This window comes from Anabrus simplex, chromosome 5 (genome assembly GCF_040414725.1).
Source record: "Anabrus simplex isolate iqAnaSimp1 chromosome 5, ASM4041472v1, whole genome shotgun sequence".
In the NCBI taxonomy this organism is placed as follows: domain Eukaryota; kingdom Metazoa; phylum Arthropoda; class Insecta; order Orthoptera; family Tettigoniidae; genus Anabrus; species Anabrus simplex.
Window position 1 is genome coordinate 343770222 of NC_090269.1, and position 27461 is coordinate 343797682.

At 40.3% G+C, this 27461-nt stretch overlaps 1 protein-coding gene across 1 annotated transcript in view; it reads left to right on the forward strand.

Moving 5' to 3' along the window:
• The window catches only part of LOC136874525 (uncharacterized), a 256905-nt gene that overhangs the window by 125549 nt on the left and 103895 nt on the right, over positions 1-27461 (forward strand). The window contains exon 5 of the mRNA XM_067148162.2: positions 24117-24251. Coding sequence (XP_067004263.2) covers positions 24117-24251 — 135 coding nt within the window. The remainder of the gene's footprint in view (positions 1-24116; positions 24252-27461) is intronic.

Sequence of the window (27461 nt, forward strand, 5' to 3'; positions counted from 1 at the left end):
TCTTTCGATTCGCAGTGGACGTCAGTTACCATAGCTGCGTGGGTGATCCAACCCGAGGATTTGATCGAAGACGCACACCGACAGAATAAGAGGATTATTAGGGAATTACCAGTGGTGTACATCAGAGCTAATGGATTGCGCGTGCGCTCTCTTGTAGACACGGGAGCCAGCGTAAGCGTCGTATCTAGAACGCTCATACGGGAAGTCCAATCGAAGGAGCAGATCCCATTATTACCGGTCTCTAACATGAAGGTACGAGGAATCATCCCAGATCGCACCACAGTGTGCAAGGCTCAGGTTTATTTAGAATTGCAGATCGGAAAGGCCATTACTTCACACCCATTTATCATCCTCGAGAAGATGGAATACAACATTATATTAGGTGCCGACTTCTGGAGGGACTATAAGGCAGTTATCGACATGCACCGCAATGAGATCAGGCTAGAGATCAACATGCATTCCGAAGGGGTGAAACTAAACGAAAGTGGAGACTGCGTAGTCTATGACAGGATTTGGACTACTCAAGTGACCTACGACGAGGAAGTCCGTCCTGATCAGATTCTGGATGGGAAACATCAGGAAGAAGAGATAATAATCGGACTCGAAAGAATGGTTGCAAACTTGGAACAGGAAGAGGAAGAACCGACATTTGAGGAGGCAGTGCTATCAAAAATTAATAAAGCAATGATAGGTGAAGAGGGAAGAGCTAGACTGAAAGAAATCTTGAAACGCCACCGCGATGCATTTGGGTCACAACCGGGAAAAATTTCGAATTTCAAATACAATTTCGTCGTCACAAGTTGGGAATCTTTTCGACGGAATCCGTACCCGATTCCCGAGAAACATTATGCCAAGGTACGACCTATCATCAAAGATATGGAAGAAAACCAGTTAATTTCCAAAGCTCCGACGCCATTTTTAAACCCTTTAGTCATCGTGGAGAAGACGAACGGTTCGCTGAGGGTGTGCCTAGACGCACGTGCAATTAACGAGCGCTTGGTACCAGAGTACGATAGGGCACCAAACATTAAGGATATTTTGAAGAAGTTTAGTCACAAAAATTATTTTTCCTGGGTCGACTTGAGATCGTCCTACCACCACATTGAGTTGTCAGGGGAATCCAAGGTACTGACGGGATTCATGTTTGACGGACAGACGTACGTCTATAAACGTTTGCCGTTCGGTGTCAAGAACGCAGGATCGGCCTTGATAAGGGCACTTGATAGGAATTTGAGCGAGCAGGTAAAGAACTTTACGGTGCGGTATGTAGACGATATTCTGATTGTGAGCGAGACTCTGGAGGAGCATTTGGAACACTTGAACCTGTTCTTAGCAGAATTGAATAAAAACAACTTCAAAATTAATTTGGATAAGTCGACCTTTTGCCAGAAAATCATTTTGTTCCTGGTAAACATCATAGATTCGGAGGGTGTCACTCCGAACCCCGTTAAGATTCAAGCTATTCAAAATTTCCCCAAACCAACACGAGTCAAACACATCAGGCAGTTTTTGGGAATCTGCGGGTTTTTCGCCCATCATTGTCCCAGTTACACTGAGGCGGTAGCTCCTCTTCAGGACCTCCTGAAGAAGAATAATAGATGGAAATGGGATTCGACCTGTGACGAAGCTTTCCAAAGGACAAAAGCATTACTTGCCAACAGCATCAAGCTTGGGTACCCCGACTTTTCGAGCAAATTCGTAGTCCAAACCAATGCATCCATGATAGGTGTAGGGGCGGTATTGTACCAGGAGACGCCGGATCAGGAAAAACGCAGAAACTACATCGCGTTCATGAGTCGTAGACTTCGGGCTCATGAATGCCAATATACCGTCACGGAATTAGAGATGTTGGCAATTGTTACAGCCCTCAGTCACTGGAGGAAGTATATATACGGATTCCCGGTCGTGCTGCGGACAGACCATAAAGCTTTGACCTTCGCTTTGAAGTCGACGATGGCATCCGAGAGGTAAACCGCTGGACGTTATTCATCCAACAATTCGACTTAGAGATCGAACATTGTGCTGGAAAGGACAACGTGATTGCTGACGCATTAAGCCGAAACCCCGAACCGGAAGCCCAAGTCATTCATCACATAGAGTTGAGCGGGTGTGACCGTGAGACGTTGGACAGGCTGCAACGCATCGGAGAAGTGCAAGAGAATTGGCCCGCGACCAGACGATTGATCGATTTCTTCAGGAAGAGGATACCAGCAGGAACGCCTGAATACCAGGAGAGTGAGAGGCAGGCATCAAAATATAACTATTTCAACGGGATCCTTCACCAGTTCATAGATGAAGAACATACGAAGTACCGTATCGTCGTTCCGCCCGTGCTACAAGTGGAACTGATTTGGCTCGCACATCATTCCATCGGTCATGCGGGAATCGATAAAGTTACCTCGACACTACAGGAGACCTTTGTCTGGCCGAGAATGAGGCGGATGATTAGGACCGTGTTGACAACATGTGATACTTGTCAACGAATCAAACCAAATGCCTATCTCCTGCGGCAACCACCTAAGCCGCTGTTGCCAGAGAAGCCACGAGAGCTATTTGCGATAGACTTTTACGGGCCCTTACCCAAGGCAATTAGAGGGTTACAATTCATTTTGGTCTGCGTAGATGTTTTCTCGAAGTATGTGATGCTGTGCCCAGTACAGAAGGCGAACTCCAGGTCGGTACTGACACAGATCCGAAATAAGATCATCCCATCTATGGGGAAGCCAGACAAGATATTGAGTGACCATGGGTCTCAGTTTACGTCCGCCATGTTCAAACGCGAGATCGAGCAACTCCAAATCCAGCATATCTTCAGTTCTATTAGGCATCCCGAGTCCAATCCATCAGAAAGGATCATGCGCGAAATAGCAAAATTTTGCAGAGTTTATTGCGCCAGACAGCATTGGCGATGGGTTGATGTTCTTCCAATCATCATGGAGTGCATCAACGGGACGATTCATGAATCTACGGGGCAGGTCCCGATAGCGGTACATTTTGATCAGAAACCAGAGAGACCGTGGCACCGCGTGCTACAGTGCCCAGAAGATCCCAGGCCTTCGGCTGAACTTCGTGTGAGGATAGCTTTGGACCATCTCAAAGCCCAGGCAGAGAAGAGGCTCAGACGTCATCGAAACCGGAGATTTCATCGGCCACTTCGTGTGGGAGAACTAGTTTTAGTCAAACGACCAGCCATGTCCGACCCTCCGAGGAAGTACTACCACAAGTTTGCAGAACTTTACATCGGGCCGTATAGGATAATCCAGAACCTAGAGAATAATGCCTACAAAGTACAGTCAATGGATGGGAGAACAGAGGCCACTTACAATGCTGCAAATCTCAAACTGTACCACGCCCCAGGACAACACCCTGAAGAAGGTGCGGATGAAGAAGAACCAGGAGAAGCCGTGGATGACGAGGACAACCCAGATCCAATGGAAGAAATGGAAGCCGATGAAGAAGATGATGCCGTGAATCACATTGTTTTGGAAGAAGGGAGCGAGTCCGAGGCATCAGCCTGTGAAGATTGTCGAGAATGCTCTGAGAGGACCGGTCTTAGGAACGCATTAATTAATCTATGCTACCAGATACAACTGGAGAACACAGAGTTGACCGAGAAGGTCTATCAATTACGCGAACATCATCAGTGACTACTTTCCGAGACAGTTGAAAGGGAAAGAAAAATCCCGAGTTCGTGATTTTTCTTTGATGAAGCAGGAGGAGAATGAAACCGTACAGTGTCCTGTACAGCTCATGGGAATGATATGTGCCTTTCTACTTCATTAAAGTTACTCCTAAAGGTCGCGTCATTGGTGATAGTATGGGCGATGGGGATCGAGCGGCGTCCGGCCACAATGGAACCCGCGAAAGAGCGCCTGCAAAACAAAGGGAAGACAGAGCAAGAGCCAAGCCCCCACGGAAATACCCTCTCAACTTGCAGAGGGAGATAGAAGAGGACGCGATGCTGGAGTAGTCAGATACGCCCCGAGGTGTGGCTTAGCTTCCCAGAGTTCCAAACTAACATAAGGAACTTCCGGTTTTTTATGCACGTAAAAATGGGATGATATTTTAATCCAGACATAGGAAAATTATGTGAGACACGCCATTGAATAGAGCGGAATTTTCTGCATTTCCCAGACTAAAAATATGTAATAACTTATTCAGGGGAAGAAATGAGGTCACCAGCTGTCCAGATGTAACATATCGCTAACACATGTGAATACAACAGCGTCACCCAAGCTAAGAGTCGCGCTCAAAAGATGACTCCACCCCCCGAGGGACGCTATGAATTAATAAAAGGCGGGAAGCAAATTGCATAAAAACTGCCGATCGTAGGTCCAGCACGCCTTACTCAAATGAAAGAGGAATCAGAGGGCTACAAGATGCACTATTTAAATGTCTTCAATTCTTAGTATGAAAGGAGCTCTTGTTCTTAATGAACCGTGAACGTTTACGCCCCAGGCTTCCGGCGGGCAAAATGATATAGGCTGGGCTGGCCATCGGAGAAGACAGTTGTTCTTTGCGGGTCGTTGAGAAGGACACTGTGTCCCGCGGTGCTCTAGTTTACAGTCCGAAACCCTTGACCGCTTACTGAAAGTGCTATTGTGTCCATCGTTTTTGTGAAGTGTGACGGGAGGCCAAACGAGCCTAGGTGAATTGTCTCTGTGCTGCGTGTCAAACTAGTTAATCCGCGAGCATAATTTACAAACAAGTAGCAGAATACGGCTGAGACAGTGCCGGCTTTAATGAGTCAGTGAAATTCATAATTTGGTATCACCCAAAGTGTTACTCTGAATCAGGGGGCTCGAGTCTCGTGAACCACCCGATTCTTGCTGTGAACGCGCCCGCTGTGATTTGAAAGACCGTCTTATTCGTGGTGTAAACTCTGGAAATAGAGGCCGTGTGAAGAGTGTAAAGTGTTACCCATTTTGGATTACTGTAAGATTTCAGCTGGGAACGAGTTCCCCAGGATGTCGGACTTGTATGGACCAGGGATGAAGGACTGCACGCCCGCCACCAACCGCGGGGCCATGCAGCACTAAAGCTCCACCATGGGTCTCCCGTGGAAGGAGAAACAACGGCCACCAAACAGATGAGTGATGTCCAAATCTAATTTCTAAGCATGATAACATAACCGGGGGATAGGATTAGCTTTCTTTGTAAATATCAAAATGTTGTAAGATAATGCATGTCCTATATGGAAATTTTATTGATTTTTATAATGTTGGAGTAAATTCAAGGGAGCTAAATTCCCGGACGACTCATTTTTTTTCTTAATGATTAGCTTATCGTGAGGGTTATATTTTTAGTAATATGTAGAATGTCCTAGCAAATATGGGAACAAGGTTAGGAGAATATTTGAGTTGCCCTTAGGGGTGGTTGGAACAATAGTGCTGGCAAGCAGGGAAAACCATGTCAAAATGTTGGTAGTTACTGTCCCACGTGGCTGTCGTATATGCCGGGGAACTCATGGGTCAGTCAGACAATGCATGCCTAGCTTACACATATAATCAGTGCATGTACAGCAAGAAAGAAGAAATCCCGACCGGGAGAGGTATATGTTGTGTTATTTAGGTAGGTGTGAGGGACCATGTGCAAGTCTCCCGTGATTTTTGATTAATTGGCCAGAATGGTTTGGAGTGTTTTTTTTCTAATCTATAGCCGGGGTGAGGCCCAGAGGCAGGAGTCCCTAATCTTTGGTCAGAAGATTTAAATATAAGTATATTTCCTGTGGCAGGAACGATATAGTCATGAGAGCCCTATGCCCAAGGGGAGAAGATACGCGATATGAGACGTAGTGAGAGGGCCGAATGCCCAAGTAATTTACGATGAGATGAGTTAGAAGTGATCGTGCCCACAGTCGGCGCTCAGCGATAATAATGAGAAGGGAGAGAATAAAAGAGTATTTCAGGGGAATTCCACGATAATATGAATAAACAAATGAAGTGGGCCATGGATATATGTCCCCGAGATGAAAAGGGTGGACGTGCGAGGGAGAGAAGAATCTGGCGTGGCCAATGAATGAGAAATGGTCGTGCGAAGTGAATGGCCGCCCTTCCTTTTTTTTGTGAATGTCTGGCTCTCGCCTTCATGACAGAAGGATCCCTTTGTACCATTGTGTTAAGACTTGGAGCCCTGGGTCAACCCCGTGCTCTTCTGTTTGGTTGAAATGGCTTAGCTAAGAATACTTGTATAATGATAATATCACGGTGATTTTAAAGGTATTTAATAAATGAGTAGGGATCTCCCCCAGATATCCGGTGATATGAGACTGTAGCTATTCTAGGGATCTACAGAAACCCACAGTACCTCTCGGTCGGGAGTCGGCCAGTTCGACTCCGGATTATGATGGCGCCCTTGAGCGGGCTGCTCCAGGCTTGCGCCTTGGGCCGGAGACAGTGATAACCATGCTGTTTCTTTCTAGGAATGGCTCTCCTTTGTGCATGAAGTGTATATATCCGTATATCTGTGTATGTTTCGTAATTATGTGCATATATTTTTGAGTTCAAACAGAACCTATGTGCACGTTGTGTGGTCTTGGTGACAGATGAGGAGTCCGGGGTTTAGATAAATGGTATGTGTGTTTGTTTGTGTATCATGCAAATGTTTCTTTTAATATGATAATTATGTAGCGTAGGCCCCGGTTATGTTCGTGCTAAGAACAGGGAGTAATTTGTGAATAGGGACATCAGATCATCTCACGGTGTGATCGACAGAATAATATAAAAATTTCATAAACGGTCTGAACTAATGAGGAAGGATGAACGATAACAAATCGCAAAACCTCAATCATACCGTTATGCAGACGACGCCCATGGGCGATTCATATTTTAAAGGGATCATTATTTTCTTTTCCTCCCATATGTGGAGAGTTCATTGTATAGAGCTGTGTCAACTTCTTTAATATGTCATATTTGAATAAATTCGTATTCGTAACCCCTATTTTATGATTCTTGTCATTTGTAGCAGTGCTAAGCAGTATCCACTAGGCATTTGAACCCAGAGATCCTACTGTCATATTATAGACATAAGGCTCCATCTTAAGTATTTGTTTTTTTTCTTTCTTTCGAACGTACCACTCCCCAAGTGCTCAGGCTGCCCGGGCAAGCACAGAAAGTAGGAAGGGAAGCGGTTCGAAGCTCGTGAAGCAATTCGACCCGTTCTTCAATCCATCTCATCCATAGGTGTTTACCCTGTTACGTGGAGGCATTCTTATGCGTGGGTCATTCATACGAAGCCCGGAAGGGTGTAATAGATATCTCATGATATGCTTCACGTCTTTCAAATCTTTAATCTCAGGTTTTTGAAAATTTTGGCTAACTTTACTTATCTCAAAAGCAATGTCAGGTTTAGTATTACTTGACAAATATAGCAAACTTCCTACTGCACCGCGTTAGATGGTACAATCAAATTCATGCTCATCATTTTCAGCTGCTGAATACCCACTTAGTAAAATAGTCTTACTCGGCTTACAGTCAGTCATTGAGATATCAGCAAGTAATTTGTCCATGTGCAGACATTGACTCAACATAACCCCTTCTTTCGTCTGTTCTATTTTTATTGACAGTAAGTTTGTCGCTTTCCCTAGATCTCTCTAACTCATCTGCCAACCTTATTTTTACCATCTTAACAATCTCTTTGTCACCTATTACAATTATATCATCAACATACAAACCAATGATACAACTCTCCTTTACATACACACATGGTTCTTTGACACATCTCTTAAAATCTAGTCTTCTTTTTATAGTATCAACACAAGCGTTTCAGTCTTTACTCAAATTCGGTAGTCCATAGATACTTTTCTTCAATTTACATACACAGTTTTGGACATCCTTTTCCATGAACAATTCTGGTTGGTCCATGTATACAGTACAAATATTTAAGTAAGCACTAGTTATCTAGATGTTCTACAGCCCAACCTTTACGTACTGCAATACCTAAAACAGTCTCTTTGTTTTCCTCTTTATAACAGGACTAAGTGTTTCATCATAACTAAGGTTCATCAGTTTCTTAAAATCTTGGGCAACAAACCTGGCTTTATATTTCTGAATGTTATCCTCACTGTCATATTTCAATGAAAACACCCACTTAGAACTAATTACCTTGATGTTTTCTGGTCTTTTTACAGTTTCCCAAACATCCTTCTTTCTCATCTCATTGATCTCCACTTTCATGGCTTCCATCCAGTTATCAGACTCTTGGCTTGACATAGCCTCCTCACCTGTTCTAGGTTCCACTACACTCCCATGTCTAACTTCCATCACTAACTTACAATCAGCACTAGTCTTTCCTTTCCTCTGTCTTATTTGACCTCCTCAGATTATTCCCTGGCTTTTATATTGCTATAGGCTCCGTGTGTATAGCAATGTGCTGCTGCGGGTGGAAATTATGAGAGCTACCTAGGGGCACCTTTGTCAACAGCTGACCATAAGAAGCTGGAATATGTCTGATGTTCACACACATATACACTGACTGACAGAGCAAATGCAACACCAAGAAGGAGTGGTCAGAACTTTATGCCAATTGCAGGGTAGACTGACATCACTGAGGTATGCTCATGATGTGAAATGCGCCGCTGTGCTGCGCACGTAGCGAACGATAAACGGGACACGGCGTTGGCGAATAGCCCACTTCGTACCGTGATTTCTCAGCCGACAGTCATTGTAGAACGTGTTGTCGTGTGCCACAGGACACGTGTATAGCTAAGAATGCCAGGCCGCCGTCAACGGAGGCATTTCCAGCAGACAGACGACTTTACGAGGGGTATGGTGATCGGGCTGAGAAGGGCAGGTTGGTCGCTTCGTCAAATCGCAGCCGATACCCATAGGGATGTGTCCACGGTGCAGCGCCTGTGGCGGAGATGGTTGGCGCAGGGACATGTGGCACGTGCGAGGGGTCCAGGCGCAGCCCGAGTGACGTCAGCACGCGATGATCGGCGCATCCGCCGCCAAGCGGTGGCAGCCCCGCACGCCACGTCAACCGCCATTCTTCAGCATGTGCAAGACACATTGGCTGTCCAATATCGACCAGAACAATTTCCCGTCGATTGGTTGAAGGAGGCCTGCACTCCCGGCGTCCGCTCAGAAGACTACCATTGACTCCACAGCATAGACGTGCACGCCTGGCATGGTGCCGGGCTAGAGCGACTTGGATGAGGGAATGGCGGAACGTCGTGTTCTCCGATGAGTCACGCTTCTGTTCTGTCAGTGATAGTCACCGCAGACGAGTGTGGCGTCGGCGTGGAGAAAGGTCAAATCCGGCAGTAACTGTGGAGCGCCCTACCGCTAGACAACGCGGCATCATGGTTTGGGGCGCTATTGCGTATGATTCCACGTCACCTCTAGTGCGTATTCAAGGCACGTTAAATGCCCACCGCTACGTGCAGCATGTGCTGCGGCCGGTGGCACTCCCGTACCTTCAGGGGCTGCCCATTGCTCTGTTTCAGTAGGATAATACCCGCCCACACCCTGCTCGCATCTCCCAACAGGCTCTACGAGGTGTACAGATGCTTCCATGGCCAGTGTACTCTCCGGATCTCTCACCAATCGAACACGTGTGGGATCTCATTGGACGCCGTTTGCAAACTCTGCCCCAGCCTCGTACGGACGACCAACTGTGGCAAATGGTTGACAGAGAATGGAGAACCATCCCTCAGGACACCATCCGCACTCTTATTGACTCTGTACCTCGATGTGTTTCTGCGTGCATCACCGCTCGCGGTGGTCCTACATCCTACTGAGTCGATGCCGTGCGCATTGTGTAACCTGCATATCGGTTTGAAATAAACATCAATTATTCGTCCGTGCCGTCTCTGTTTGTTCCCCAACTTTCATCCCTTTCGAACGACTCCTTCTTGGTGTTGCATTTGCTCTGTCAGTCAGTGTATTCAATCATTTTACTGTGGCCCTCTATCGCTGAATCCCTTTCTACGTTTTTGTCTAAAGCCATTATTAGAATCTAAGACCACATTATGTATGTGTTGATCTGGTCATGTTTGTGATGTACAGTAGATAGCTGCCATGATGGATCACACTGGCGTGAAGAGTAGAACCTTGTGTCCCCGTACATTCTCTGTCCCAAGTTTTGTTTTCTTTCGTTTTTGACACAGTATATGATACCTATGTATGTTTTTTCAGCTAGTTTCTTATCCCCTCACTTAACAATTAATATATCTTCCTTCATAGTTTTGGCTTTATTCGATAAAACGACTAGTGGCTGGGTATAACACGAAAGCGGGACCCAATAAATAAATTAAGGAGTTAAGTAGTAAAAGAAGAAGAATCATTTTACAATGTCATAACGTTCGGGCAGAACTGTATGGTTGTTGTTGGCTGCATTAATAGATACTGTGATACAAAGGTTTTCTTCACGACCTCATGAAATGCATTTGAAAAGACGGTACACAATAGCAGTAAATCGCAAGAAGTAATTCAGGATTTATGCATTTTAATTAATACAAAATAAATCTTTACAACATGTTTTTTAACCATTTTACAAATAGGTCAACAGTTAGAAACAAATTATTATAGCGATGTTATATTTTAAAGCAAGCTGCACTAGGCCAACCTTTTTTGGAGCACACATCATAATAGATACACATTGTATTGTATTGCCATAGTCTTAATTATGGCAATAATAATAATAATAATAATAATAATAATAATAATAATAATAATAATAATAATAATAATAATAATAATGATGATGATGATGATGATGATGATGATGACGACGACGACGACGACGACGATGATGATGATGATGATGATGATGATGATGATGATGATGATGATGATGATGATGATGATATACTGTACTGTACTACAGACCAAAGTGTGAAATTTTATAGTATTTCATGACAACCTAACGAAATGGATTTGGAAAGGAAGTAGACAAATATAATTACAGAAATAGACCTCCTATGCAACATCAGTAGCTCACAGAAATACCGTATTTTACATCTGTAAATTCATGTCCTCGTCCTGAGGTGGTGCATTTCTTTCAAAGCACACCCCTAATGGAAATGAGCTGCATGCACCGCTTTAACCACATACCAGTTTCTGGCAGTGTCAGGATTCAAGCCCGGGCTCCCGAGGAAGGCAGCTAGTAGCGCCTACCGTTATATCACAGAGGTGGACTTGATCATATTATAAATGCAGACACACAATATAAATAATCACTTATTGGCAACTGTAAGTGATTCTGAATTTTTCTTCACATGCAGAATTTTTGATAATGTACATGCTGTTTCAATATCAGGAATTTCAATGGGTCCAACATAAAGCCTGAGCATTTTTATCAGAAAAAGATCCTCTATTCTCTTCCCCCTATTGTAATTCTCTTTCCCTATGTTTGAGATGCAAGGTCGAGACCATTCACACGGCCGATCAGTACGCGAGATGACATTTTCTGAGCAAAAATGCATAAACAACAGCTGAAACACGATTACATTTCATGGAAATAATTATTCGCCTTCATGAAATAATGATTGTTACCAAGACTTTCCTTGAAAACATGGTTTATGTTTAAAATTAATTAGAATTAAAATTAAAAATTAATTGCCTCCCTAGCAGCATTAACCTACGCTAACATGATATTGTATTAGAAATAGACCAAGGATATTTTTCTGGAGACAGCATTGTTCAATGTGTATATGAACACTAACCTCCTTATCACCACTACTAATACATAAATTACTACGTTGCCTCTATCGTGAAATGGTAGGATGTCTAGTGAACCAATGGCAGCACATGGTGAGACGACAGCGGATATAAGCGCAGTGAAACGCAATAACTTACAATGTTGGCCACTCTCAGTGCAGCGGTGCATTTCCCCTATCAACGCACGGAGCCTACAGACTCAACCTCTAGTTGTTCCTCTCCGGTCGTTGACTCAACAGCCAGTGTTTCCTCTTCGTCCTCCCCTTTGTCTTAATTCAGTCCCTAATTTTATCTCTGGATCTTCAGTGCCCAGTATGTCAAAGTATTTTTCACCACCCTCTGTCCTGGATACTTTTTTCTTTTCTATGATATCAATTCCAGGACCTTTCACCTTAAAGGGAAATATCTGCTCCTCAAATACCACACTTCTCCTCACTATTACTTTTTTCCTTTCAAGACTCCATAATCTATATCCATCTTTAGTACTTGCCTCATAGCCTATCATAACGCATGACTCTGCTCTGGGATCTAACATTCTGCTATCTGCTGTCACAGCCCACGCCTGGCATCGAAATACTTTCAATCTACTTATTTCTTTCTCATCCACAGTTCATACGGTATCTGAAAAGTTATTGCTGAGGATGGGCACCTATTTCTTAAATACACTGCAGTCATTACTGCTTCTCCCCAAAATTCCTTTGGTAACCCAAAATGGATCAATAGACATTTAACAGTATCAAACATTGTTCTATTCTTCCTCTCTGCTAATCCATTTTGTTGTGGAGTGTTCGGTACAGACCTCCTATGAGTAGTACACCATTTTTGCAATTGTGCTTGACAGTATACTCTGTATCATTGTCAGATTGCACTACATTAATTCCTACACCATGTAACTTTTCTGCCTTTGCCTGATACCTATGAAACACATCTAACAATTCATCCTTATTTTTCACACATACAGCCACATTATATCTGAAGTATTCATCAATCATAGTGACAACATATTGAGCTTTCCCAAGTAATGACGGACTACTTTTTCCAACTACATCAGTGTGCACAACATCAAGTGGTTTTTCTCCCTTTCGCTCACAAGACTTACGTACTCCCTTGTTACTTAGTTTCCCCTGAATGCATGCCGAACAAGTATTAATATCATTACTTCTTTTCAATTCTAACATAGGCAATTTAAACAAAGCTTCAGAATGTACATGTCCATATCTCTCATGCCGCGACCTAACCTGCCCAAGACATTTAAATGCTACATTGTTATTACATTCTTGATCTATCATTTGGTCACAATATCTCACAGCTACAATATCATTTCTTCCCTCTACCTGTACTCCATATACATCATTCCTCCTGTTTGCAATAAACAATGTTTCATCTCCATTCTTATCTACAACTGCTGCTTTCTAACCTGCAAATCCTACTTTGAAACCTTTGCTGGTTAACTTACCAACTGAAATTAAATTTGCACCCAAGTTTGGTACATACAACACATCTGTAAATGTAATTGTCCATCCTGTTGACATTTTTACTTTCACCTTACTTATACTTCTAATATCCAGCTTACTATAATCTCGTATTTCTACATTCTTGTTTGCAATAAACAATGTTTCATCTCCATTCTTATCTACAACTGCTGCTTTCTAACCTGAAAATCCTACTTTGAAACCTTTGCTGGTTAACTTACCAACTGTTATTAAATTTGCACCCAAGTTTGGTACATACAACACATCTGTAAATGTAATTGTCCATCCTGTTGACATTTTTACTTTCACCTTACCTATACCTCTAATATCCAGCTTACTATTATCTCCTATTTCTACATTCCCAGTCACATTTGTTGACATGTCTATTAACATCTCCTCTGTTAGACACATATGATGGGACGCACCTGAATCGAACAGCCAATCTCTAATTTTCTCAGTTCCTACAGAAACTATCATGCTCATTGCTTTATCTACTACATGTATAATTTCTGAGCTTACCACTTTTCCACTCGCATTCACCGATTTACTCTCCTGTGATGATTCGCCACTCTTCATTGTCGGACATACTTTAGAATAATGTCCCAACTTACCGCATTTGAAGCACTTTAGGGTACTGCGACAATATTTAGATACATGTCCCTGTTTACCACAATTGTAGCAACTATACTGTTTCCCTCATCCCATGTCTTCTTTCTTGATATATCGCTTCTCTTGAACAGCCATGGCTTTCTCACATTTTCCAGTGTCGTAAGCCTTTCCTCCATTTTTCTGAAGTTTCCTTCTGCTTTCCTCAGTGAGTAACCTCGCCTTCACCTTCGAGACTGTCAGTTGTGCCAAATCAGCTTCCAAGGAAGGTATACAACCTGCACATTCCTCTGTAAGATTTCCGATGATCATTCCTGCAACTTGTTGATCTGTGAACTCATCCAGCTTTATTCGTTCTCCTCCACAGTAGACTTATTTTTGCAAAGTATATTTGAACACTCATGTCCTTGGGCTTCGCAAAATGAGAAAACTGTTTCAAGGTCATAGCACCATTCACTAGGCCTCCATCATTGCACAACTCATCCAGTTTCTCCCATGGCTTTTTCGCTGATTCAATATCTGCAGTGTTACTTTCAATATTTTCTCCCACATATTTGAAAATAATGGCTAACGCGATCACATTGTGTCACGCTCATCTCATTTTTGTCTGAGGCAATTGACAACCTGGTGTATCTCATACCCTATTACTGATTCCCACACATCTTTCAACAGCAGCTCTTGTTTCACCTTCAATGCCCACAAAAAATAGTTCTCCGCTGTAAGCTTAGCCACAATGCTATTCAGTGTTTCTTCCCCGGTCTGAGAGGTCGCCATTTTTTTCCCCTTTAATAATGTCACAACTTGCTTTGTCTGTTAATTCGCATTTGTCCATTTCATCTTATGTTGTCTGGAATATACTATGGCACTCTGGAGCTCTGGGCCCACAACCTGTTGACATATCTTTATTTCTGCTCATAACACCTGTTTAGGTACCGGTAAGCAAATTATACGATAAAAAAAGATGAGCTTCACCATTCACATTCTTTTATTATGAGCTGTTGTCCACAACTGTCAGTCACTCACCAAGCAGTTCAAAGAATAAAGCAAACCAACATAAACCACTCAACTCAGTTTACCTGAGTTACCAACACATAACCTTAATGTTGTTTTCTTATAACTAATACAAGATATATATACATAACATTAAAAAAAAATTTATTTTATTTTTATGAGAAAATTGCAACATTCCAACACTTGTGACTCTACAATTGGTTTCTACAACCATTCAAGAACCTGTTATCAATAACATTGATGCACCCAGAAGGCAATCATTATACTCACCACCAAATGGATGCCTACAATGATGATGACTATGAAATTAAATGAACTGTTCTTTATTTTTTTCCATCTGTAAAAAGTTCTGGCGAAGTGTCCCATCATCCTGTCATGAGAATCACTTGCTTCCTACAGAAGTTACTGTTGCATGAGGAAGATGCAAATTTCTGTCATCATTTTTGATTGAAATGTTGATAATAATTTCTGGATCGTAGAGAAGCAAATTATTAGTTTCAGTTTACTGGTAATTTATTTTCCTTTCACTCATGAGATAGAAAGAGTCAACAAGAACATTGTAGGAACAATACAAGCTATGTTTAAATATGGAATTTAAGCATTTAAAAGGAGGTTTTTCTATTTATTCTGTTTATAATACACTGTAATTGAATTCACTCATCATAAAGTTTTTGTTTAGATTGATTTCATCATGGCCCACATTAATATACATGATATCTTTTGGGATTTTTCAATATATACTTGTTGGCTTGAGGAAAGTGATGGCACACTACCTTGCTCCTCATCTTGCCTAGTGTGCCTCATTTTGGCACTGTCATAAGTTGTTGCAGTTTCCCTGTAACTGCATAACCTTTGGTGATGCTATTTGAGGATCTATCCAGCCTCTGGGCTGATGATCTAGCAGACACACAGTCATTGGCCAGCTGTATTTCATTCTCCTGAGTTCTCATTCAAAGAATTTTCTGACATCAAGACCCTTCAGCTTGAAAACTGATGATCAGATATTCTGTTAAGCTCATGAAAGAATTATCTTGTAGAAGTCCACCTTTTCAATACAGTTTATTAGAAATCAAAACTGATTTTACATAATTGAATAATGGGACATGTTTCGCCTAAATATATTAGGCATCTTTAGCCGTGTTGTCTTAATACTAAAATTAAAAGGGTTAACTAGTCCTTAGGTTATGCTTAAAACACTATATAAAATGGCTAGTGACATTGAATGGGCTATCAAAAAATACAAAACATTTACATAAAATGGAGACTTAGGTGCACTTGACATTTGTGTTATTGTCCTGAAACTTCATTTGGATAAAATAACATGTTGTTGATTGTTTTTGACAGTTAATATTTATAAACACTCAGGCACACTTGCAAATATATTTTGCAAACTTATAACTTTGTTGGAATAAAAAAAAAAAATGCTACTGTTGATCATATTTGTAACTGCAGCATTTTAAATTGCAAAATTCTGATGTCATACTAGCTGGGCATTATTTACATACATTGTGAAGATGGAGTAGCCCTATCTAGACAGAGTAGAAGAGGGGACTTCGAGAGAAGGTTCTTTCTGTGGCTAGATATATTTTAATAAAAAAATGAGAGTCTCGTTATGATGGAAGAATAGTGCGAAACGAAAAAGAAAAAAAAAAGAAAAAAAAGAAGGGAAAATACCTTAGTTATAAGGCTCTAGGCCACAATGGGATGTGATGGAGAACTAAGAATTGATGTTAAACTTACCCGCCTGATGTTCTCACTCTACTGCTGACTACTCACTTGCTACAGCGTGTTGCTCTGGCCATGGCCAAGGTTGCACGTCTAGTATTGTATCTGTTGTGTGAAGATGGGCAGGCTGGAGAAGGGGCAGGGAGGGAACTATGGTAGTAGGGGGAGGAGGCCTGTTGGTGGGCAAGGTTGACAATAGAGAGGGGTTATCTGTGATTTGAGAAGAATTCTCACTTAACTTTAATTTGTTTAGAAAATGTGAAAGCAGTCGATAGAGGAGGCTTCGAACCTCAGTGATATCATTCAAGTTGCCAGCATGGTTAGTAAGTTGATTAATGTAAATATAGGTACTTCATTATTCTACCCTTTTTTAAATCTCTTTAAAGTAGTTAGATCCTGTTGTATGGTAGTATAAGTATGGCCTGCTTCCCTCGTGTGGATACTCATTGCCGAAAATCTTTGGTGTTTGTTAGCGTTGAAATGCTCTAAGTACCTGGTGGAAAAGCTTCTTCCGGTCTGTTTGACGTAGGAAACTCGGCACTGAGTTTATAAATTCCTGATCCAGAAAATTGATCTTTTACGGGGTTTATGGTGATATGATTTAAGAATAGACTCTGGTTTGTGTTATTAGTAGTAAATGAAGCACTAAAATTATATTTTTTAAATACATTGGAAATTTCGTATATACTAGGACTGTTGTAGGTAAAGGGGACAACTTAGAAACTTGTTTTTGTTCTATTTTATTAAAAATTTTGTTATGGTAACCATGTTTGGTTTATAGCTATTAAACTTAGCAATATTCCATATGAACTGCAACTCATTATTACGGTTCTTGCGTGAAAGGGGGAGTTTGAAAGCTCAGTATATTAGGCTGTAATGTGACGCTTGTTTCTGGGTATCTGGGTGAAAGGAATTGTTTTTTATTGCAACTGGTGAAAAAATTGGTGTTCTAAAGATTTGGTAACTAAAATAATCTACTTTATATGTAATTGTAACATCTTACATACCTGCCAACCCTTCCGATTTACCCTGGAACTTTCCAGTTTTTAACTCGTCTTCGGATTTTCCGATTTATTTTTACTTCTTCCTATTTTTGGCCAATATAACCTCTAGTACGGCCAATACTCTTCCCCTAGGATAAAGGATAAATTATTTTGTGGTAGTGTAATTTACGAAACCACATTTTCAACCGTATTTATTTGATGCTTTATTTCGTGAATGTTTCGTCCGTCGCCTTCGTGTATCGTGTTTCCTGCTCACTAAAGCAGCGTGTGCGCTTTATAGAGCTGGGGATTCGGGGCAGCAATAGTCCTGCAAGGAAGAGGGCTAGCGCGCGCTAGCGACTCGGTTAATTGGGACAAAAGAATTAGTTTGTTAAGTGTGCTGTTCGCGCGCTGTTAACATCGTTTCTGTGCGTAGTTTCGTCGGAGTTGTAGACCACGTGTTTTTTCTCGCATTTCTGTCTCTCTGTCAAAGTCGTATGCTAATAATGTATGGGACATATTGAATTATTTTGTATGTGGTAGTTTTGCGTGATTAAGTGCATAATTTTAACGAGTTGAGTGTTTTTAAGGGAGTTGTGTCGGTGAGAGTTTCTGGTATTTTCTTTTCTCTTTATGGCCAAAAAATATAACAAACGTTATCTCCAAGTTTCAGAGACCAATAAATCTCCGTTCATTTTATTACTACCATATTTTCTCGCGTAATTCACGCCCTTGCATAATTTACGCATCCCAATGTTTTTGGGTCCAAAGTGGGAAAAAAAGAAATGTTCACTTATTTGACGCACCCACAACTTCGAACATCCAACACACAGTTCCGGACGCGTTTCGAAATAAAGATGTCAACTACTCAAGTAGCAGGCTTCCTATTGCGAAAGCGGGCATTCCAAATGCAGGGCAACGTGCTGTTATTAGCCGGCAGGAAATCCCACTGCACTAGTTTTAAGACTTCTGGGTTTGGGACATTGTGTGATCTCAGAATTGTTTGTCAGTCCACAGTATTTGAGTAATACTGCATCATACAAACTTGCGGTGATCAGTTACGCCGAAACATATGGGAATAGGGCAGAGGGCAGCAAGTATTGAGTGTCCAAATGAAGCGTGCATTACTGCGGTAACAGAAGTGCACTTCAAGCGGCCAACAAGTCTTGCAAAGCATTTCGCTGACCACAAAGCGGCAAGTTTCCACAAGTAGAGGAGAATTGCTTAAATATATGCTTTTGTTCCTACTTATACCGTTTCTTACGAAATGCTGTATTTTAAATAATGAGAAATAGCGGCTGCACATGGAATCAGTGTCTCGGATTTGAAGTTTAGCCGAGGCTTGATTAATTTTATGAAGAGAAATGGACTTTCTCTTCGACGAAGAACAACATTATGCCAAACAATGACGAATGATTTCAACCATTTTCATCGCTTTGTGATTGAGGAGCGTAAAATGAAGGATTCAGTTTCCATACCGGTATGCCACAAAGTCGAACAATCGATAAGAAAGGAACATACAGTGTTATCTTACGCGCGCTACCGGAAGCAAGAAACAATGATGTACTGCAATGCTTGTTGTAACAGCTGATGGAAGAAAGCTTGCCCCTTACATTGTACTAAAATGAAAACAATGCCTAAAGCAAAATTTCCGCGAGTGATCCACGTTCATATTCAAGAAAAAGGGTGGAATGACACGGCACTCGTACAAGATTGGATACGATGCCCAGCCCTTCTCGTGTTGGACAGTTTTCTTTTCTTGCTGGTAGGCCCTACTGGTATGTAATTATTATGAGATTATGACATTACATGAATTGTACTGGTACTTTTATTAGTTCATGTTTATTTCACTTCAGGTGGTATTGTCAGCTAGTAATGGGAAGAATATTTTCTAGTGTTGGTACTTCAAACCCACGTGTCTAACTTACCAGATGTACCGTATTTGACTTTTCAGAAAAAATCTCACTACGGAATTTTATGCCAAATGACGATAACTGCAAATGAGTTGAACCAGTTGTGTTTATATTATATTTGATGTATCTTTTAAATGTAAATGAACTGTAAATAATTTACAAATATGTGAATTCTTTGGATAATTTACACATCCAAAGTTTTTGCTTGTATTTTTTGTCAAAAATGTGCGCTAATTACGCGAGAAAATACGGCATTATGCATTTTGTTACATGTGTCGGTGTGACATTCTTCTTCTTCTTCTTCTTCTTCTTCTTCTTCTTATTATTATTATTATTATTATTATTATGTAAGTGTCATAAATGAGACTGATTAGGTACATTATCTTGTAACCATGTTTAAGTTTTCTTGGTTTAAGATTTTAAATTTAATGGTCAATTCGCATTGTAACTGTAGATATGTATGCCTTTTATCCTGACCTTTTTTTTCTTCACCTAGACAGTGGTGAAAAAAGTTACATGTGATAAAATCCAAGAATTAAAAATTCTTCCTATTTTTGGTTTCTAAAAGTTGGCAGGTATGAATCTAGGAAATTTATGGTGCTATTAATGTAATTTTCTTGAGTAAATTTTATTTTTTGATCCAAAGAATTAAGGAATTGTAATATGTTGCTACTGCTATTGTAGCTATGACCGCAAACGTGTCATCGACATAGAGGGTCCAGAGCTCTAAACCTTGTATTTTGGTAATAATTCTGGTATGTTCTGGATGGTCTAGGTAAATGTTGGCTAATATACCTGAAGATGGTGTCCCCCATAGGTAGACTTTTGCTTATATATTTTGTGGTTAAACGTAAATAAGTTGTTATTGAGAATGAAATTTAGAATTCTTAAGAATTCTTCTATTTCTGTCTCACTGATATGACTTTGTCTCTTTAAGTTGTCTTGGATTATTTTTATGGTTTCTTCCATTCTTCACAAAAATAGTAGCATTTTTTATTCCAAAAAGTTTTAAGTTTGTGAAACATATTTGCAAGTGTACCAGTGGTGGCTCATGGCTGTAAAGTATGGTGAAGAGCTATTACCCATTCGGTTTTGAGCAACAGATTTAGGAACTTCTTTCTTTCTTTCTTTCTTTCTTAATCTGCTTACCCTCCAGGGTTGGCTTTTCTCTCGGACTCAGCGAGGGATTCCACCTCTACTGCCTCAAGGACAGTGTCCTGGAGCTTTAGACTCTGGGTTGGGGGATACAACTGGGGAGGATGACCAGTACCTCGCCTCAGGCGGCCTCACCTGCTATGCTGAACAGGGGCCTTGGTGGGGGATGGGAAGATTGGAAGGGATAGACAAGGAAGAGGGAAGGAAGTGGCCGTGGCCTTAAGTTAGGTACCACCCCGGCATTTGCCTGGAGGAGAAGTGGGAAACCACGGAAAACCACTTCCGGGATGGCTGAGGTGGGAATCAATCCCACCTCTACTCAGTTGATCTCCCGAGGCTGAGTGGACGCCGTTCCAGCCCTCGTACCACTTTTCAAATTTTGCGGCAGAGCCGGGAATCAAACCCGGGCCTCCGGAGTGGCAGCTAATCACTCTAACCACTACATCACAGAGGAGGACAAGATTTAGGAACTCTGTGTTGTTTTTGGTTGTTTTGTACTCATACCTCATACCTGTGACTGGTGGAGGGTCCAGCACGTGACCACGATTTATTGAATTTAATGTTTCTTCATGACCACGAATAGCTAGTTCTTGCTTACTTAAATAGAGCACTGCATCAATTACCAACTGAAGGAAAAGCCTATTTAAATGTACATTTTCACTGAACTGTACAATTACAATATACAGTCTGGCATTTTCCTTCAGGACATCAGAGATTGTATTTTGGTTTGTTTCCAATGTCTTGAAATCTAGCTGCTGTATTTTATGTTCTGCAGAGTCTGAGTGCTTATGTAAAGAACGTGTTATGTTCAAAAGCGCTGAAAACCCTTCTTTATTCCAAACGTTATTTTTATTGATAAAAGGCAAGCAGGCCCAACAAAACAACTTCTGTAGAGCTGGAGAGGAGCACAACCATGGAAATTCCTAAAACCACGATCGTTTGAAACTAAGATTGTAAGATTTACCGGAATGTTTCACTTCTTTTGTAGCACAAATTTGCAGTGATTCAGTAGGGCGATCAAAACGTAGAACTTCATTCTGATCTTCGTTTCTCCAACGTGAAAATGGTGTTTATAATAAAATGCACACTATGTCAATGTCATAAATAGGATACATATTTAAATAAGCACAACACTACAAATGAACCACAATGTGTAAGTACTTGTACTTCACACAGGATGCCGCAGAGAAGACGAAACATTCCGCTCTTCCGAGAACTTCACATGTACTAAATGTACGTAACACGACCTAATACGTTGAAAGTCTATTTCGATCACAATGCGGTCGTGAAAATTCAATATTCATTGACATGCCCCACAACGGGTGACTTAAACGCACTCTACAATGTGCTAGCAGCAGTGCCAGACCTGTAGCTCAGATCCTTTCCAACAGAACAAAGATGGCCTGGGCCACCATAGCTCAATTGGTAGATCAACCGATGCAAAATTGGGAGGTTGTGGGTTCGGATCCCACTGGTGTTCGGCTGGCCATTTTTGTTCTGTACTTAACATCTCTTCAACACGTACTAAATGTACGTAACACAACCTAATACGTTGAAAGTCTATTTCGATCACAATGCGGTCGTGAAAATTCAATATTCATTGACATGCCCCACAACGGGCGACTTAAACGCACTCTACAGTGTGCTAGCAGCAGTGCCAGACTTGTAGCTCAGATCCTTTCCACCAGAACAAAGATGGCCTGGGCCACCATAGGTCAATTTGTAGAGCAACCGACACAAAATCGGGAGGTTGTGGGTTCGGATCCCACTGGTGTTCGGCTGGCCATTTTTGTTCTGTACTTAACATCTCTTCAACACGTACTAAATGTACGTAACACAACCTAATACGTTGAAAGTCTATTTCGATCACAATGCGGTCGTGAAAATTCAATATTCATTGACATGCCCCACAACGGGCGACTTAAACGCACTCTACAGTGTGCTAGCAGCAGTGCCAGACTTGTAGCTCAGATCCTTTCCACCAGAACAAAGATGGCCTGGGCCACCATAGCTCAATTTGTAGAGCAACCAACACAAAATTGGGAGGTTGTGGGTTCGGATCCCACTGGTGTCCGGCTGGCCATTTTTGTTCTGTACTTAACATCTCTTCAACACGTACTAAATGTACGTAACATGACCTAATACGTTGAAAGTCTATTTCGATTATTATAAACTTGTTTTGAAGTTATTATAATTGTATCTCCTACCACTAGATCGTAGAATGGAGGAGTAAGAATGAGTAGAAATGCCATCTGTCATGTATTGGCCATATGACTTCTGCAGTATAGCTTTATCTGTTTCTTGAAAGATGTGTTGTTTTTTCCAAGAGCAAGAAGTGTTCATTGTTGAACATATATCTGAACCTTCAGTTGATGAACATGAATGTTGGTTGCAGCAAGATGGTACCACATGTCTAATCAATCCCTGCAGCTCTTGCACAAGGTTTTTCTGTGAGCATCTCACTTTGAAAGGATTGTGGGCTCCACATTGATCCAATTTGTTGCCCCCAGATTTTTTTCCTTTTGGCATACCGCAAAAGAAATGTTTATGAAAACAGTTTGCATACACTGAAGAAACTAAAGAGCAACATTATGGCAGTAATAACCAGCATCAGTATATTGGGTGCTGCACAAAGTAGCGTTAAACATATTAAAGAGAGCCTGCTCATGCATTACTGAACTAGGAGGCTATTTTGAACATGTGTTGTAAAGACATCGTTGGATTATAAACATTATTAGTAACTTCTGTATGTCTTCCAGTTTGTGCATTACACCCAAATTACTATCTGTGCACATTTAGTGATAGATTTACTCCCTAGTACTGAAGCGGTCGACCTTGGCAATCTTCGAGATTCGTACTGGCAATCTTTGAAACATAAACTATGAATTGCTTATGCATCACTGTGCGATGTCTGGCATACACTTTACATACTAGTACTGTTGTTATTTACACAGCAAAGCCAAACTATAGAATTCACTCTAGGAATAAGATTCGCATCGAGAAATGTTATATAATGTTATATAATGTGTGTGTGACACAGTTGTTGGCTTAAAATAACAAAGGTTCAGAAAATTCATATCGATCGATCATATTATTGATTCAATTCAGATTTCATTTCCATTCAGCTGGCAGTACTAACGGAACCGGAAGTGCTCCCTCCTTACTCCTCAAACCCGTACACAAATCTATCACTAAAAAGTGCGCAGATAGTACTTACCGTGATGTGTGTAACTTTTCGATCACCCTGTATAAGAGGCAGCACTATAATTTCTCTAAGAAACATGATTGAAATTATATACAGAGCAATCAAAAAGCCACACAGATCAAACCAAACATTATTATGACTTGTTTTGAAGTTATTATAATTGTATCTCCTACCACTAGATGGCAGAATTTATTATCTTTCCACAAACAATAATGGTTATCACTAAAATATTTTCTATCATGCACATTAATAATATCTGATTTCAGTTAAATTTAAGCTTTGTAAAGTTTTCTCTTGTTCTGTTGTGGTTTGATTCTCACTGATATTTCAAATCATTTTTAGTGAATTTACTCTGCATAATGAATTTTATTCTACTAAATTTTCAGAAAAGAGGCAAAGAAGAACTGGAATAACTTTGTGCAATCAATTCGCTCAAAGTTGACGGTGAAACAGGTGGTTGAAGGAGTTCGGTCTGGAGGAGAATGCTCCTTTGATTATCTTCTTCTTATACTAACTGCAGAGTAAGTATTTGTAATGACAATAAGTCTGTATATATCCCTGGTAAATGCTCAGGTAAGAAAGCTCACAATATTGTTAACAACATACTAAGTAAGAACCTGTTGATGAATAGAAGAGGGAACCATTAAGTCAAATTTAGAAATGTTGGATAAGGTTTTCATCAATGGAGTATAGGAAAAGAAAGGTACTGTCTGTGATTCGATAATGGATATTGTTGAAGCATAGAGGAGGTGGAGAGTAGGTGTTTTGCAAGTATCAGAAGAGAATAGCAAAAGAGAATGGTAAGTCTGATGTTGACCTGGCTGCTTCCCTGAACCTCAGGACTGATGGCCAAGTTCTGAGTCTCTCAGAGCATTTGAGTGGAAACATGGTGTGTAAACAACAGAAACAACAACAATACATCACATGAATCCAGAATTTTGGATAAAGATTTCATCAATGAAGAGCAGAGAAAAAAAATTGTAGTATTGATTGCTGAATCTTAGATACAGCAATGGCTAGTCACAAGAAAATTATTAATTTTAAATTAGTTTTTCAACAATGCCTGGGGAAAAATGTGCCAGAAGTTTATTGTTTAAGTATCAGATTAAAGGAGGTGCAATTTTAACAATTGATGGAAAAGTAATCATTTGTCAAGTCTGCAATAAAAACATGTTATCTGTTATTTAAACAATAAGATTACAATTTAATTTACAGTTGTAACTGGCTAAGATGTCCCTCTCTAGTGTATTTCCCTGGTTATTACACCATTATTCAGAAGTCTCAGTCCATGTCCTATTAAATACATCCTAAAGAAACCTGGATAGTGTATTTATGTCACTCATTAATATGTTCGTTACTCCCATCATAAGGAATTGAAATTAGTGTTCCCAGTTACGTTGCATGTGCAACATACCAGCGACAACTGGCCTGGATAAGAATTTGGCAGAGAACTTAATTTCACACCCCCAGACTGCATAGTATGGTACCACATCAGCTACAGCTTCAGGGAACGTCAGTCCCAAGCCAGCCTTTGCTGTGGTTGTTTGGATCACGCAACAGTAGCTCAACTAACGTGTTGGTGCTTAATTTTACATTCGTAAGTGAATTGTATAACAACGTATGTAAATTAGGCCTACTGTACTTACGCGTAGTGTTTTGCAGGACATTCCATTATAGAGAAGAAGATAGCTAGACAATTTACAAATGATGAAAAATTAAAGTTTATTGTGAACGTGGATGCTAATCTACACATGAAGCATATGCAGATTGCCCAATGGACATTCCTATGACCACTTTAAATGGCAAGCAACCAAAAAAAGATTGAGCATGCTTGTCTGGCAGAAGGAAGCAGCGAGATTGTTGTAAATGAAACGCGTTCATAAAAGGTAGTTTCCATATTTAGAAAATGTTCTGGTGAAATGGTTTAAACAAGCTTGGGTGTCAAAAATTCCTATTGATGGAACAGTGATTCAGGTCCGGGCATCACATTTAGCCACCAAAATGGGATTATGTAACTTCAAGTTATCTAATGAATGGTTTGAAGTTTTTAAAAATAGGAATAAACTTTCATACAAATCCATATGTGAGGAGGCTGTCAGTGTCAATATTGATACTATTCAGACATGAAGAGATATGACACTGCTAGAAATCTTGAAGAACTATAGTCGTGATTATGTTGTTAATGTAGATAAAGCAGGGCTATTTTTCCAGCTTCTTCCTGATAAAAGGTATGTGTAATGTTTTTTCTTGTAAACTGTATAAGCCATCTCCAACTGCTGGAACAGACCATCATCCGGTGGGTGAAGCGGAAATATAGTAAGATGCTTGTGCAGAAGGGGTTAACTTTCCTGGAAATGGCTTCACATAAAATCTCAGTTTTGGATGTACTCATATGCATTTCTTAAAATGTGCTTGGGAATCTGTAAATGAAACCACAATTCGAAACTGTTTCCGCAAAGCAGGTTTTGTTCATTTACCCACTGATGATGTATCATTGGAAATAACGAAAAGATCTGATCATATTGATGAAAAATGTAGCCAGAGACAGATGGAGAACAAGCAAATTTTGCCACATGTCTTGAACATGGTGATAATGTTGCCACCTGCAAAATGCAGATGGTAGACAATATTAGTGAACAGCTGATGTTTGATAAAGACAGTAATGAGCAAGAACCCAAGGATGACAATGAAACTGGTGAGACCTGCCCAGTGGTACCAATGCATTTGGCAGCAGTAGAAATTATGGACATAGTGCGATGCTATGTGCCAAGTTTTGTTATGGTTGAAAGTGTAATGATTTATGTTATCAAACTCGATAGTCTTGTATGTAATTTGGATTGAAAGAAGATGCTGTCTCCTTGAGACATGTTTCTTACACACAAGTGATGATGTGCATATTACTCTGTGTATTTAAAAAAAAGGGCAATGTTTCTTTATTCTGAATTAAATCTTTGACAATTTTTATACATTTTAAATTTTTTAATGCAAATATTGATGTGCATTGTTCATGCTTGTAAGAACTTTTCTCCTTGATGTTTTACTGTATTGGTGTTTTAAAATGTATTTTTTCCTTATTCATCTTATTAATTATAAACACTTGTTTCTTTGTGTTTATCATCATTATGTTCAAACCTGACCTTAAATTAACAGTGTAATTTTTCATTTTTTTTGTTGCACATTTCCTCTTTGACATTTTTCGGTCCTCTCAAAACCATCCTAACCAGTTTTGGCTGTAATTATGAAGGGCTTTTGTTGATTGCTGTGGAATTACCCCCAGTTATTTGCCAGCAAACATGCAGTGTCTAAATGTTGTCAGAATGAAATAAATAAATATTTGTGCTTGTAAAAACTGCTATGTGATTCTGTTGGAGAAATATTGACCTGCAGCACATATAATTAAGAATGAGAATTATTTGGTATAACCTGCACAATATTGAACTTTAGATGACAGAACTATATCAGTCAGACTTCTAAGCTGAAATATTACACAGAGCAGTTTCACAGGCACAGCAAAAAATATAAACCATTTTGTGTTTCTATGTTTCAGTTTCTTCTGTACTTCATTTTTCTGATTTTTCATATATTAGCTTCAAGCTTAAATTGCTAAAAAATAAAAAATAAAAAATAAAAATACTTTTATATGCTCTGAATGCTTAAAATAATATGAAAGTATATGCACTATAAAATCTTGTATTTTGGTTGCAAATAACCTGAAATTGTAGTATACAATT